The sequence below is a fragment of the Episyrphus balteatus genome, chromosome 3 (genome assembly GCF_945859705.1).
Source record: "Episyrphus balteatus chromosome 3, idEpiBalt1.1, whole genome shotgun sequence".
In the NCBI taxonomy this organism is placed as follows: Eukaryota; Metazoa; Arthropoda; class Insecta; order Diptera; family Syrphidae; genus Episyrphus; species Episyrphus balteatus.
The window spans coordinates 6,741,304-6,756,729 of NC_079136.1; the positions used below are offsets into that span (position 1 = coordinate 6,741,304).

General features: G+C 30.7%; 2 protein-coding genes across 5 annotated transcripts in view; one reads left to right on the forward strand and one right to left on the reverse strand.

Moving 5' to 3' along the window:
- The window catches only part of LOC129913296 (lysosome membrane protein 2), a 92,614-nt gene extending 90,110 nt beyond the window's left edge, over nucleotides 1-2,504 (forward strand). For all 3 annotated transcript variants that reach the window (XM_055991891.1, XM_055991890.1, XM_055991889.1), the window contains exon 10: nucleotides 1,735-2,504. In XM_055991891.1, coding sequence (XP_055847866.1) covers nucleotides 1,735-2,049 — 315 coding nt within the window. In that variant the 3' untranslated portion in view covers nucleotides 2,050-2,504. The remainder of the gene's footprint in view (nucleotides 1-1,734) is intronic.
- Nucleotides 2,404-14,699, reverse strand: LOC129913298 (CLIP domain-containing serine protease B8). 2 transcript variants are annotated; one of them, XM_055991898.1, is made up of 6 exons: nucleotides 14,377-14,699; nucleotides 8,368-8,977; nucleotides 4,921-5,170; nucleotides 4,133-4,858; nucleotides 3,942-4,029; nucleotides 2,404-2,669 (listed from the first exon to the last, which is right to left on the reverse strand). In XM_055991898.1, exons 2-6 carry the CDS (start codon nucleotides 8,498-8,500, stop codon nucleotides 2,502-2,504), a joined length of 1,365 nt encoding a protein of 454 aa, XP_055847873.1. In that variant the 5' UTR covers nucleotides 8,501-8,977; nucleotides 14,377-14,699; the 3' UTR covers nucleotides 2,404-2,501. The 2 variants fall into 2 exon arrangements, with proteins under 2 accessions (XP_055847873.1, XP_055847872.1); XM_055991897.1 differs by having other exon boundaries at nucleotides 4,921-5,185; nucleotides 14,377-14,697.
- Nucleotides 14,700-15,426: the final 727 nt, after the last annotated feature.

The window sequence follows — 15,426 nt, forward strand, 5'->3', positions numbered from 1 at the left end:
CTCTGAGGTGTTCGATGTAAAATAAAAGCCGAGAAAGTCTGATTTTTTTGACAGTTGATTGACATGACTCAGAGTGCCCTAGAGTGGGAAAACAACGAACAGACCTATTTAATTAGAGACGTTTTTGTTGAGGCATGTTCACACTAGGACGAAAAAAGTTTTGATGAAAGTGAATTTCTAGCCAACAGATTAGTAGGGTTCACATTGACTACAGTAAGGCTCAGTTAACTATCAGTAATATTCCCTAGTAAAAATGTTGCTGTTTTAAATGCTTTAACTCTCAACTACAGTATCTCAAAAAGTGGAAAAGGACAAGAGTGAAAATTTTCAAAAGTATTTTTGTAAAGTTTTTCCGGAAGAAAAACTTAAAACAAAATTTATGCAAAAAAAGGTTTCCTCGTTTATTTTTTTTTGCAATCGGAGTAAAAGTCAGTTTTTTAACGAAACTACATATAGAGGTTTCACAGCTGAAACGGGCCAAGTCAAAAAAATAAAAAAAACCCAAATCTAGTGCCAAAATCTGCTCAAGGTTTGACTCTACTAAGATCTTTCATTAGTTTGATCCAAAAGTATTATACGATTCAAATTTATTTTTGATTTAATCAGACATGCGTTGAAAAGACCTAAAAAATGACTGCATATCTCATTTTCCGCTTTTTTCCGATAGCTGGTTTTGGAAATCAGCTCCTCAATTATGAAATAACTTTATGTAAGTCATTGCATAAAGCTTCGAAGAAAAACATGAAAATAAAAATAAATAGGTATTTGAAAAATTTGAAAGCTGTTCCTCTTAAGTATCAGTGATGACTTATAGAAATTGTCAAAAATTTAAAATCGTTCATAATCTTCACAGTGTTTTACTTAACTTCAATTTCTTTTTGGTAACTCAAAAATAAAATTATTACAAATAACACCTTGAGTTCAGTTTTTTGGTCTTGGGTAATCTTTGAATGGGTCAATTTAACTGAACTTGATTTAGTAAAAAATAAGTAAAAATTGAGCTTTTTTAATTAATGAAGAGACTGTCAGACTGATATTAATTAAGTAAGTAAGTAAGTAAATAAGATATTAATAAGATAAGATTTTTATTAATCTACCATTTTTTGAAATAAAAATCCCGAGGTCCTGATTTAACTCTGGATCTTCTCCTAAAACGAGTTAAATGCGTTAATTTAAAAATTAACTACTTTCTTGAATTAAAAATTGAAAACAATCAACAAAAACTCTCCCCAACACAACATTTTACCCACAATTGTTAAATATATTAAAATCACTCGGATCATGTTGTCAATTTTCCGAAAATTTCTTTACTAAGCATATTCTGATAAATGTTTATATTGATAAAGTTTTCCTATCCTCCTAATCCTTTTTTTCATACTTTCTTATACAGGATTAACCCCAAATGAACAGGACAGATTCCATGCCACATGCGCTCACAAATTGTGTCTAGAATATACATTTTGATTATCACTTTGAAAATCCAATCTGTCTACTTCTAGGACCATACACTCCAAAGGTCAATGTCAAGTTAACTGCAATAATAACAATTTAATACTCAAAATGAATATAACGACTTTCCTAAGCACATTCCATTCCCTTTCTTTTTCTCTACAAAATAATAATCCTTCGTCGTCTGATTATAATCAATCCAATATCAATTCAAGAACACATTCACCTACTTTTACTCTCTCGAATCTATTTAATATATATTTTTCTTTTTGTGTATCCTTGCAGGGTGTAGAAAAACTTACCCCCGAACTAATATTACTACTGCAACTACTCTTCAACGTTTGCCCCTACGTGCAAATGGGATTTGCCATTCTAATGGGAGCAGCTGGAGTCGCCACAATCGGATTTGCCTCCTTACTATTCCTCTGTGTGCAAAAACCAATCAAGCCATTACGAGATATCGACCAGAAATTCGAACTACGTCGATACTCGGGGGCGTATCTATTTCCAATAATTAAGAAGGAAATCAGTAAATTTGCTGACGAAGATGATGCTGAGCAGTTGCAAAGTCTTACTGAGATGCCTTGTGAAGAGAATTAATATAGAAAAAAATTAGTGGATTTTTTTTGGATTCGACGAATTTTTCAAAATTCCAGATTTTTTTTTAGCCAGAGAAACAAGAAGACTGCACACACATACAATAATAATTTTTCCTACCAACAACGGAATATAAAATATATGCGATAAGGACGAATATCAAACAAAAATATAAACAAAAAAATATTTAAGGAATAAGGAAATCAAGGACAAAGCAACATGCTGTGATATATTTTCTACTTTAAGTGAACTCAATTTTATTTTTTAAGGGAATGGAGTGAGTTAGACTTTTCGTGGTTGAGTGGGTTTTTTTTTTCTGTTTTATAAATTTTAATTGTAATTTTAAAAATATTTGTATAATATTTGTACTTTTATAAAAATAAATAAGAAATATATAAATAAATAAATTAAATAACAAAATATAACAAAAATAAATAAATAAAAATATAAAAATCTTATTCCGATTGTATTGTATCACTTATCCACTTCATGTAGTACGAAGTCCTTGTGTAGACGTCGGGAAATCCTTCGAGGGCACATCCCGACCCAAAGGACGTTATTCCAGCTAAAATCCAGGGACCATTTTTTGTGACTCGACATTGGAGTGGTCCTCCAGAGTCACCCTAATAAATGCGACATTTAATTAAATTCATGACAAAAAGATATTACAACTAGTGATGGGAACTATCGAATACAAATTATCAAACTATCGATAGTTGTAAAATATTCATTCATTCGATAGTTTTAAATCATTCATTCATTAAGTTACTATTTTCATTCGAATAGTTTTTTCATTCGATAGTTTTTATTCGAATGAATGAATGAATGAATGAATGAATGAATGAATGAATGAATGAATGAATGAATGAATGAATGAATGAATGAATGAATGAATGAATGAATGAATGAATGAATGAATGAATGAATGAATGAATGAATGAATGAATGAATGAATGAATGAATGAATGAATGAATGAATGAATGAATGAATGAATGAATGAATGAATGAATGAATGAATGAATGAATGAATGAATGAATGAATGAATGAATGAATGAATGAATGAATGAATGAATGAATGAATGAATGAATGAATGAATGAATGAATGAATGAATGAATGAATGAATGAATGAATGAATGAATGAATGAATGAATGAATGAATGAATGAATGAATGAATGAATGAATGAATGAATGAATGAATGAATGAATGAATGAATGAATGAATGAATGAATGAATGAATGAATGAATGAATGAATGAATGAATGAATGAATGAATGAATGAATGAATGAATGAATGAATGAATGAATGAATGAATGAATGAATGAATGAATGAATGAATGAATGAATGAATGAATGAATGAATGAATGAATGAATGAATGAATGAATGAATGAATGAATGAATGAATGAATGAATGAATGAATGAATGAATGAATGAATGAATGAATGAATGAATGAATGAATGAATGAATGAATGAATGAATGAATGAATGAATGAATGAATGAATGAATGAATGAATGAATGAATGAATGAATGAATGAATGAATGAATGAATGAATGAATGAATGAATGAATGAATGAATGAATGAATGAATGAATGAATGAATGAATGAATGAATGAATGAATGAATGAATGAATGAATGAATGAATGAATGAATGAATGAATGAATGAATGAATGAATGAATGAATGAATGAATGAATGAATGAATGAATGAATGAATGAATGAATGAATGAATGAATGAATGAATGAATGAATGAATGAATGAATGAATGAATGAATGGATGAAATGAAATGAATGAACTATGTATTCGATAGTTCAAATCATTCAGTTACTAACTATCTATAGTTCAAATCATTTGATAGTTCCCATCACTAATTACAACTTACCACACACGTCCCACCCTTGCCGTTCAGTTTCCCAGCGCACAAGTGTCCTCTGTGAATTTTCACAAAACTGCCATAGGCGTCCTTACATCTGTCAAAAAGGAAGAGGGGGTTATTTCAAATTATAGATTGTATGTAATTAGTTTTAATGATACATTATTATGTGTGGTAGAGGGGGCTTTAGAAAGACTCACCTGCCGTTATGATGTAGCGGTACATTTGTCTTCAGGAGTATATCCGTTAAGTCGCCAGTAATGTTCGATTTGCCCCATCCTGTGGCAACGCAATCAATGAACGGCAGTTCTCTATACTCGTCCATCAGATGCGGTGGGGGTGGATGCTTTGGTTCCGATTCATCATTGTCATGGGAGGACATTGGCCCCCCGCCAGTTTCAGTATAATCGGTGTAATCGTCAAAGTGGCCCCGCATGAATTTGTCATTGCGCCTCCTCGATGGTGGATTGAGCATCCTTCCAGTGCGTTCACGTTGTTGTTGATTACTAATCCTTAGACGGCTCATAATTTTTGTTGTCAGCAGCTCCTTCATGCTGGGCAAAGTTATATTAGGCTGACGACGTGTTTGTACACTTCGCAAAAAGTTATCCATTTTGTCGAGTGTGTTCCAGGTGTCAACATTATCGTGGTCCTCAAGCGACGACGACGATGATGTCTCCAAGCTAGATTGAACATTTTCATCGAATATAAAAGGCAAGCAAATGCGACGTATATTGGACTTTTTGGTCAAGTCAGCAGGTACAGAGAGTTTCATGAGAACAAGGTCGTGCAAAAAGTTGTGATAGCTTTTGTGGAGGACGATTTTTTCCACTGGTATGCGTTGTTCGTAGCCAGATTCAACAACACGATTATATTCGCCCAGAACCACTGTCCATAATGGTGGCAATGGCAAATTGAAAAGATCGCTGCGAGACAATAACACACATATAAAATATTTAGTTTGGTAAAGGATTGATGGGTACCTTACTTGTGTACACAATGTGCAGCCGATAGAATCCAATATTGATGAATTAGTACGCCACCACACCAATGGCCGAGGAATCCCATTGATGGATGGAGTAATTCGAGGGATACTTGCCATGGAAATTGGCCTTCTTTGGTTGGAGAGCCGGCAATGATTTTTGGGATACGGTCATTGTAGAAGAATTGATTGGCTTTGTTGTTGTTGTTGTAGGTGGTTGAACGGGGTTGTCGACGAGCTGGCCGGGAACCACAATCTGAAACGATGATTTCTTTGAAAATGTGTTATTACATTTGACTTGAATTGATGGAGTAGTATATACAAAAGGAGGCTTAAAATAGATAAATCAATTGAGATTTAGCAATGATGTGGATTCGGTTGTAAAGTTTTATAGAGGCTTTTGAGTTGGTTTATGAGTATAGAAGAAATGTGAGGAAATAACTGTCTAGTCTACCAAATAAATCTGTGGTGTTTGAGGAAACATGATAACTTGAAAAAAGGATTAGTTTAGTGAAGGCGTTTAAGTTAATAAAATATGTAGTTGCGCTTTATGAAAAGTTGTTGTAAATAGTTATGAACTGTTTTACTGCTGCTAATGTGTTTATTTAAAATTACATAGTAGATAATAAAGTTTATATTTTATTCATAGCCGAATATTACAAAAAATACTGCTGTAGGTAAACAGTGCACACTGCATACACTATTTCAGATCAAGAACGCGGTATTGCTCAGCCAAGTTTGTTGTCCAAAGCAATCACTTCGAAAGAATTCAGGGTTGAAAAATCACAACACCAAAAAAAAAAAACTAACTGACGGACAAAAACATTAAAATTATGGCGAATTTCCCGTTATCGTAGAAAACTGCAATTTTGCACAGCGATTGTATTAGATACAAGGGACAAAATCGAAAATTTGAGATATTTAAGTACTGACTTTGATAAGCCATATATTTTGGGAGGTAACAGATGGGAAAAAAGTGTTTTAATTTAAAGAAAGAAAACAATCACATTTAAAAAAAAAGTAATTTTTTTTGTAGCAACTTGCGCTTTTACTTGCAACAAGTGTTTACTGACGAGTATTTTTTACAGAATGTGTTCAAACAAGGAGCTTTTTGATGTTTGGCTTTCCAACTGAACAGTTCGAGTGCGTTAAAGTGTTCTGCAGTCTATGAACTTAAAATTTAATATCCAATTAAATTTGGAGCCTGAAGATCTTAGCAAAACAATTGTTTTTTTTTTTATTTTTTTTCATGATTGAAGTTCCTGGATTGAACCATTTATACAAAAGCAGGCATGGCAGGAGGCGAATAGGGTCGACATTATTTTGTGTGTTTTGAACTCGCTAAGATAACACTGGTCAAAAAGGTTTTTGCCACAAGAACCAAAATATAATTTTTGATATGCTAAACTCGATCCCAAGTTAGAAAATTTGTATTGACCTCCGTTTTTGAAAAATATATCACTGTTAGAAAATGCCAAAAAAAAACGTCATTTTGGCTGTTTTCAATTCTTTGTTTTTATGTGGGGTAATTCATTATGAATAAATTTATAAAAGTGTCTAAGAACTGGTATTATTCTTCAAAAATTTTTTTAAATCTTTCCGATATCTCTTTTACTGCCCAAAATACATATACATAACACTTACAAGGGTTTTGTTGCCGAAACAAAAATATACTTTTCTGAAGGTTTTCGGTGTGCTGAACTCGAATCCGAAGTCAGAAACAACTAATCAGCTCCCGTTTTTGAAAATGCAAAAAAACGTTTTTTTGGGTCCTTCGGACCTTATTCTTTTGTATAAGGAAAATTGTTTGAGCATAGTTAGTAACGTTTTCTAAAAGAACTGTTTTCCATCTTTCGATACCTGTTCAAATCTTTTCAATATCTTTTGTATTGCCTGAGATATCTTAAAATGAAGTAAGTGGGTTTGGCTTCATACATCATAAAGGACCATATAAAATTTATAATAATACCAAACAACTGAGGATATCTAGGGCAGTAAAAAAGATACCGGAAAGATTAAAACAAATTTAAAAAGGTTTCCTCATATAAAAGAATAAGGTTAGAAGTACTGCATTTTCTAACGGTAATATTTCAAAAACGGGAGCTGATTAATTTTTTTTGACTTCGGATTCGAGTTCAACGCACCGAAAACATTCAGAAAAGTATAATTTTGTGTCTGCAACAAAAAAAAAGTTCAATTTTGTTAACCAGTGTAATTTAAGTAGCGGTCTTTGACTCAGAAACAGCACTGGCCAACCAAATTAAACTTTTTTTTTCCACAAGAACCAAAATATAATTTTCTAAAAGTTTTTCGGTTGCTGAACTTGAATCTGCAGTCAGAAAAATTCTATTAGAATCCGTTCTTGAATTATTAACGTTATAATATGCAAAAAAAAACGTTTTTTTTATAACGGTAATATTTCAAGAACGAAGCCTAATAGAATTTTTATGATTGCGGATTCGAGTTCAACAACCCAAAAAGCTTTAGAAAAGTATATTTTGGTTCTTCTGGCAAAAATTTTATGACCAGTTTTTTTTTTTTCAAATATTTCCTTTAGAATTTCAATTCAATTTCCAAAGAGCATTTTACACTTCTTACTACAATCAAAAATACCAATTTTTGTATGATATCACACACAACAGAAAATTGTTACGGTTTCCTGGTCTATAAAATCAATTTGAACCTAAAAAATATCTACTTCCGTTTTACTTGTTCGTTTAAACATCAAAATACGTATAATCCTTAAAATCCAGTTAAGCAATTTCGTGGGTGTGAGTGATAACATTTTTGGATTTTTCCTTCAGTTGGATTAAGATATGAAATTTATTGTCGGATCTAGTGTTAGCATTAAGGTAGTAAAGTTCAATCAAGTTTTTAAAATATTTACACACATTTAGGCTTTTAAAACACATCTGTCTTTTAACCCTCGGTCGGCACACGGGTGCGAATTTGGCAGGACAAAAATTAAAAGTGGTCACAAAAAAGTGTCTTTATAAGGGTGAAAATACATTTTTTTTGAATTGTGAATACAATATTCGAATTCCTCGGAATATTCTGCATCAATTTCATATATGATTCTCTATAAGATAGTGAGACCGAAAAAAGTTCTAGCGACATGAAAAAGTATAAACCAAATTCGCAAAAAAGAGGTGTGTCTACAGAGGGTGAATCCATGCTGTTTTAAAGGGAGGCCATTTTAAATATTCATAATTTCTTAATATAAACTTTTGTCGGCTTAAAAGAAGGTATAAAACTAAATTGCATTATAAAGATATAATTCTGTCTGCATAACAAAACTTTTTGAATTATTAAAACATTTAATTATAAAACAAACAAAAATAAAAAAGACCATATTTTTCAATTTGTCGTCCTAAATTTGCATCTCTACAAAACAATAAAACGAAAAAACTTAAATCAATTAATTGAAGGTAAAGTCTAGTTTTGCATACTTACCAGGAGTCTGATATTTATCCTGATTGGAAAACTTTCGCTTCTCTGCCATTGATAAATGCTGAAAAGATTGTACGCCAGTTGTTGAATGTATGCATGCAAATATAGTCAGAGGCAGAAAGTACGAGTAAATCATTTTCGTACATAGCCGGTGTAATGAGCATTGTTTTTATTTTTGTTGTTTACAGTTTGTTTGTGCTTTTTTGATGTTCTTTTGTTTTTTTTTTTTTTGTGTTTTCTTTTGTTTTTTGAAAGGTCTTGGGAGAAAAAAAAACGTTACCAAAGACCAACTATTATGCACACTTTTTTGTATTGTTGAATCAATTTTTTTTTTTCGTTTCTATTAAGCTCTTTTTCATGGATCTTCTTCGGTAGTAATTACAAGCACTTTAACTGCTAGTTTTTCCGTCACTTTTTTTGTGTCATTCTATTGTATTGTACCTTGTGTGCAATGTCATTTTACTTTCTTTATTGTTTGCACAATGAATGGATTGTTTACGTATTTTTTGTTTTTATTTAAGAAAAAAACTTTTTTATAGGAATTTTTATCACCACCGATTTATGTCTTGAGAAAAAAATGTAAGAAATTCAAATGTTTCCATATTGAAAATACCTACATAAATATTGTTAATGAGATTTTTGTTCAGTTTTAATTGACACTTTTCACTGTTTGTTCAATGGAAAGTGATTAAAATTTTGTGAAATTCGAAAATTACGTAAGTTTTAAAATTAAATTTAAATAATGGGTAATACTGAATGGATCTTCAAGGTTAAGGACAATTAATTATGTATTTAAAAATAATGGTTGAAGGGATTTTCATCAAAGTTTTTTCTCATTGTAATTTTAAATAATTTGCATGATTTGGTTCCAAGTAGGTGCCTAAAGCTACTTTGGAATAATTTCATATATATAAAAATAATATTAAAGTACAGTCTAGACTAAGTTAACTTAGGTGCGAAAATTCTTTCACTAATAAAACGCTGCAAGAGCCTGAAAAGACAACAGCTATTTTTATTTTGATAATAATCAGCTTTAAGGTAGAAAGCTTACTTAAAATTTATTTATTCCTAGGAATAAATCTCTTTAAATTCGACATCATTATTCTGATAGTTAAAAATTGAATAAAAATTGCCCTTTTATTGTACTTTTGTCATATATGAAATTTAAAAAAGGATAAAAAGTTGTCGACACACGGGTGCAAATCAAATTCGCAACCGTGTGCCTTTTACGCAGGCGCAGTGGTTTCTCCCATAGGCCATAAGTCTATGCGCAGGGTGTGCCTACAGAGGGTTAAACAACGAAAACAACCTTTTCGAATGATTTTAATCTTCAAACTGAGTATGTTATGTACTAGGTATCTTGTATAACAAAGAATTTTTGTAGTTTTTTTTTCGAAAATTGGAGGAACTTTTTTTTTAAATCATGTACATTTTTCTTAGAGCCAATTTTTCAATCTTCTAATAAACAGTCAGTTAACTGTTCTACGAATAAAGTTATTAGGCTCATAAACAATCAGATAAAAACATTGAATTTTTCAATCAAGAATAATTTATTCTACAGAATAACAAAAAAAAATTGTCAAATTCAAAAATATTTAAAATTAAACGTCATTTTTATTCATGATTGTTTTTGTTTTCTTGTTTTCCACTGTATTTTTTTCAAAATTTTTTCAAAACAGCTTTGACAACTGACACAATATTTTTATTGAGATTATTCCTTAGAATAATTTTATTCGTCTCTGAAAGAAGCAGATAGATTTATTCTTAGGAATAAGCTATATCTGCCTGTTGAAAAATTGATTTTTTCTCTATCCTTAGGAATAAGTACTAACTGACTGTTTAACTGACTATTGAAAAATTGGCCCTTAAAAAAAATTTTAAAAAATAAAAAAAATAAAATCTGAAAAAAATATTATTTACGAAATTGAAAATGTTTTTAAAAATTCAAAACTGAAGGTTTTGAAAAAAATATAGCAACTTTGGAAAAACTCTGAAGTTCGCAAGCTTCAGAGTTGACCCCAACTCGATATTTGAATCTTAAGTTGAATGCTTGTTTTATTCAATAGTTTTTTTTTTCTCGCCCATATTATTTTTAATAATTTTTAATTTTTAAACAAAACACATAGATACACATATTTACAATGTACATACAAACATTTATGTACATTATCTACAAATAATGAGAAAATATAATGCGATTCTTTGTTTTTTTATACTTTCAAAACGAAAAATAAGAGATTTACGACACGTTTTTAGGGACACAAAATATATTTTGGCTTTCTTGAAAACACTCAAAACGCATCAGTTCCATCATTTTGAATTTAGTTAATGAAATGTTGACAACAATAATTTTTAGGTATTTTTTTAAATCTGAAAAAAACTTTTGACACAAAAATAAATATAAATAAATGACATTTTGAACTTAAATCTCAAGTTTGCTGGGCAAACTTTTCTCATATTTTCGAGAGTTGAGAAAATCGAAAGTTGATAAACTCTAGATTTAGTATTTGACATTTGATAACTTAAACTTTCAGTGAATAAAACCAAATTCCCAAATTGAAACTAAAAATCCTAAAGTTATATTCAACTTGGACTGAATAAAATCGCCCTAAGTCGTTTATGAGAAAAACAGAAATCGAGAGAAAGACAGAAATCAAGAAAACGGTTTTTCCGCAGGTACGCATTAATAAGGGTTCAAAAATATTGTTGCTTTATTATTGCCATAGTACACGTATTCATTTTTAATCAAAATCGTTAGAGCCGTTTTTTAGAAAGAAAAAACGTTTTTTATTTTAGTCATATGGCTAGTTAATTTTGGTGCAAACAAAAATCTGTATTCCTTTAGATATTAGACAGACAGAATTACGAGACCCAATCTTTAGCATTTTTTACCTAATTCTAAACTTGTCTTGTTAATAACTTGTAAACTCTTAACATAAGAGCAAGTACGCGTGACCCCAGTCATGCATCTCATTTTCTATAGAACCAAAAGTCTTATAGCCAAAATGGAAATAATACCTTTTTGTGTTAAACAGCTTTGTATAAAATTGTTGTCGCAAGCAAATACAACTTTTTAAAATAGAAAAAAAATTTAATAGTTAGTAACGGTATCTACCATAGAACCATTTTTTTTTTTGTTTCTGAATTTCTCTTAAACGACTCGATTTATTTTACGTGGTTTTTGTTAGAGCCCTTGATCAGTAATAAAATAATAATATTTTGGAAAGTAAAAAAAAAAACAACATTATTTTGAAAACGGGTTGACGAAAAAACAAATAACTAAAAAGTTCACTCTGGTGTATGCGTAACCTTTTTTTTTAATTGATAAATCATATGTATTAACATAATGAATTAAAGTTGAGATTTTTAAGGTGTACTTATATCGCATTGTTTTAGCGAACAGTCAAGAACATAGTTCTTTTAAGATTTGCAGATTTCAACACTTTGTTCACCATTGCTTTTGATACTAATCTTAAGAAATTTGTGAGATAAATATTCCTCATAGAATAATATCATTTTATGGTGTATTCAATTACATATAGATAAAATCTAAATTTCTTAAGAAATATTTAAGCTCTTGTTTCATATATGACCAATCAAATTTTCAGGACAATTTTAATCAATGTACTCTTTGAATTTGTCATTAAAAAGTACCTTAAAATCATGTGTCGCATGTTAAGTAGGTGCACCCAAAAATATATTGTTTTTTTACTTTATGACTCTGCAGCTCCTGTATGGACTGAAATCTGAATATTTTCAGGTATGTTATAGAATTTCCAAACTAAAATATTTACAGAACCTTTGGCGCATAAGGAACTAACGCTTGTGGCTTGTTTCACACGAATTCGATTTCATTCAGTTTGGTCCTTATGCAGTTTGAAAAAGGATCAAACCGAGCTTAAAGATCATAAATTAATTTATTATTTTTTTCCCCAACTTTCAGCTTTTATACATTTAACAAATTTACACAGTAAAACCTTAATTTTGGAACCCAAGCTTTCAATTTTTCAATACATTTTATACACGAGGAGATTTAAAGCGGGTTGGGGTCGAAATTCTGTATGGGCCAAAATTCGGATTCCAAAATTCTGTATTCCAAAATTCTGTATTTTAAAATTCTGTAAATTCAAAATTCTGTATTTTAAAATTCTGTAAATTCAAAATTCTGTATTCTAAAATTCTGTAAACACAAAATTCTGGATTTCAAAATTCTGTATTCCAAAATTCTGTACTCCAAAATTCTGTAAATGATAAAAGAAAAATTGTTTTGATAATGAAAAAAGTGCGCACTTTTTTCATTATCAAAACAATTTTTCTTTTATCATTTACAGAATTTTGGAGTACAGGGGTCGAATTACGGCATACGTTCGTTAACGAATGGTTGCTATGTGTCCCTATCGTTTTCTAATAAAATTAAATAGAGAGAGAAATATTTAAAACGTTAACGTATGATCGTAATCGTGTGCCGTAATTCGACCCCTGATTTTTGATATTTTCTATGCAGAACCTTGAAGCAGTTTGCGTTCGACAGTTTAAGTTAAGTGTTATGTTAATCGTGATATAAAATGAATTCAGAAAAATGGAAAATATTAAATTATTAAAACCTTATAAAGGAAAGGATAAATTGTGTGTCGATGGTTTTATGTTTAATAACGAAGAAAGAACAACTTACAAAAAAAAAACATGGAAAATGAAATATTTTTTTAATGAAAAATCTCGGAAAATAGGGTACTTAACTCAAATTAGTCATGCACTTAATAACTCCTTTGAATTTTTTGAGAAAAATGAAATTCAAGCCAGCAGAACATGAAAATCTCGGAAAACTTATCGGAAAACGGAGCGCTTAATTCAAATTATTCGAACAGTCAATTATTTATGTTTAATTTTTTCGAAAAAGTGGAATTTTTTGAAAAAAAAAAACAACAAATTCAAGTTAGTAGAACATGAATTTGTATGGAAAATGAAAATATATTTTTTTAATGGAAAATCTCGGAAATTTTTGTCGAAAATTGGGTATTAAACTCAAAGTACTTAATTATTCAAGATAATTAAAAAAAAATTTTTTTTCGAAGATCACAGAAAAAAAATTATTTTTGTAAAAAATTTTTTTTTTTTGAATTTTTGTTTGGTACCTAAATATTAATCCAAACCCGAATTTTTTACGAACAGTTTAAGGCATTTTCTGGTAATTGCTCTGCTAACTTTAAATCGAGTTAGCAGAACATTAAGTTTTTCCAAAAGTAGGGGAGCACTTGATATAATTTTGGGGTACTTGCTCTGCTTACTTGAGGGACATGTTTTAATGTAGAGATTTAGAATTACAGAATTTTTAAAAGCAGAATAATGGATTTGCAGAATTTTGAAAAACAGAATTTTGGATTTACAGAATTTTGAAATACAGAATAATAGAAAAGCAGAATAATGGAATACAGAATTATGTTCATACAGAATTTTTTCTTCAGATACAGAATTTTGGTCATACAGAATTTTGGAATACAGAATAACGACCCGTTCCCATTTAAAGCAAAATTCATCCTATTAACGCAAAGTCCATTTTCTAATTATAATATTTTACCACGGTCAGTTTAGTATCTTCACTATGAAATCACTCAAGCTGTCATTTTTACATAATATTCTTAACTAAGAGGAAATATCTTAATTGCCTTAAGATGGTCAACTTAACTTCATGGAAAGTGATTTTTTGTTTTTCTCTTAAGATTTTATCACAACCAAATTGTTCACAGTCTGTTAACCTCTCAGTTTCCGTACACAAAACAACTGAACTATCGAAATAGAAAATTATATCCAAAACAATTAAAAGCTATAAATCTCAAACGAACAAAAATGAATGTATAAAAAAAAAAAACTCATTAATTTATCTATTTGCACTTAATTTTCTAAGATCCGTGCGAAAATTCACTTCCATACAACGTAACGTAATATGTATGGAAAAATAAAAATAAATAATAATCACATTCGGAACGGAAAAATAAAAGCAAAAGTTTCATTAACCTTCTCGCCTCAAGACACGCGTTCGTTGATCGCTACGAAAAAGTAGACGACGACAATGACGACGGAGACTAACATACGACTTCGGTATATCGTTTATCTAACCGATATTAGAGATATTTTGCAACAAATTCAAAAAGATGCACACGCAAGTTACGAGACTCTATAGTTGCGAGACTGCGTTGCACACTCCGGGATCGTTCGTTGTCATAGACCAACTGCAACTAACAGCTGGAAGTGATCACTCTCGAATTGGAGTTCCGTCCAGCTACTCGCGATTTACATGCCAGACTGACAGTTTGTTGGGGTTGGGGCTTAGAGGAGCGAATTTTCCAAACAAAAGTATCTTTGACTTTGCGTGTGTTTTGCTTATGCCCCATTGTTTAGACCTGGTTCGGGGGAACCCGTGGCATCGTGGTGGTGGTAACGGGAAAAAGAAATGGAAATGCTTTCGATTTCTATGGCATCTCGTACAGTTCGCCTATATCTAGGCATCTTTCTATTTTTATGTTTTTTGTTTAAGCCGTAAAAGGTTGTTCGCTTAAAAGAAGTCGAAGTCGATGGTAGAGTATGGTCATGCTCATGATGATGATGTTGTTTGGATGTGATCATATGGCTAACATGATGAAGATGACGACGATTATAATGTTGGCGGTTTTGATGGTAAGAGTGTTATGCATCAAAATAATAAAATAATGTGCATCATGTGTTACTGCAACGTCTTCGTTGGTGTCTTTGACGTCTTTTGTGGGTTTGAAAGATTTGCAGCGAGGGGGTCTTTTAAGAGCTATTTTGTAATTGGTATAGTAATGGCATTTCTTTCTTTTGTCTTCTTTTTTTCTTTTTTCTTTTTCATCGTCTCCTTGTTTATTTTAATTGATCACTTCACTAGATTTTTTGTTTTTTTGGTGAGACATCGCATCGATGCAAGTCAAAATGAGTATATTAATTGATTATGATGTTGGGATGTTGCCTTGATGGCATGCATGCTGGGGGTGTTGCATAAGATGAAAGGCAAACACTTGCAAGTGATGATTATTGTTTTGGTAAAAA

What these genes read in the sequence shown, in the direction of transcription:
- LOC129913298 (XM_055991897.1), bottom strand. Translation starts at nt 8,500, where the DNA reads ATGATTTACTCGTACTTTCTGCCTCTGACTATATTTGCATGCATACAT. An exon ending in GCTGCACATTGTGTACACAA is followed by an intron (nt 4,859 to 4,920) that starts GTAAGGTACCCA and finishes ATTGTCTCGCAG; the next exon opens with CGATCTTTTCAATTTGCCAT. An exon ending in CCGCTACATCATAACGGCAG is followed by an intron (nt 4,030 to 4,132) that starts GTGAGTCTTTCT and finishes CCTTTTTGACAG; the next exon opens with ATGTAAGGACGCCTATGGCA.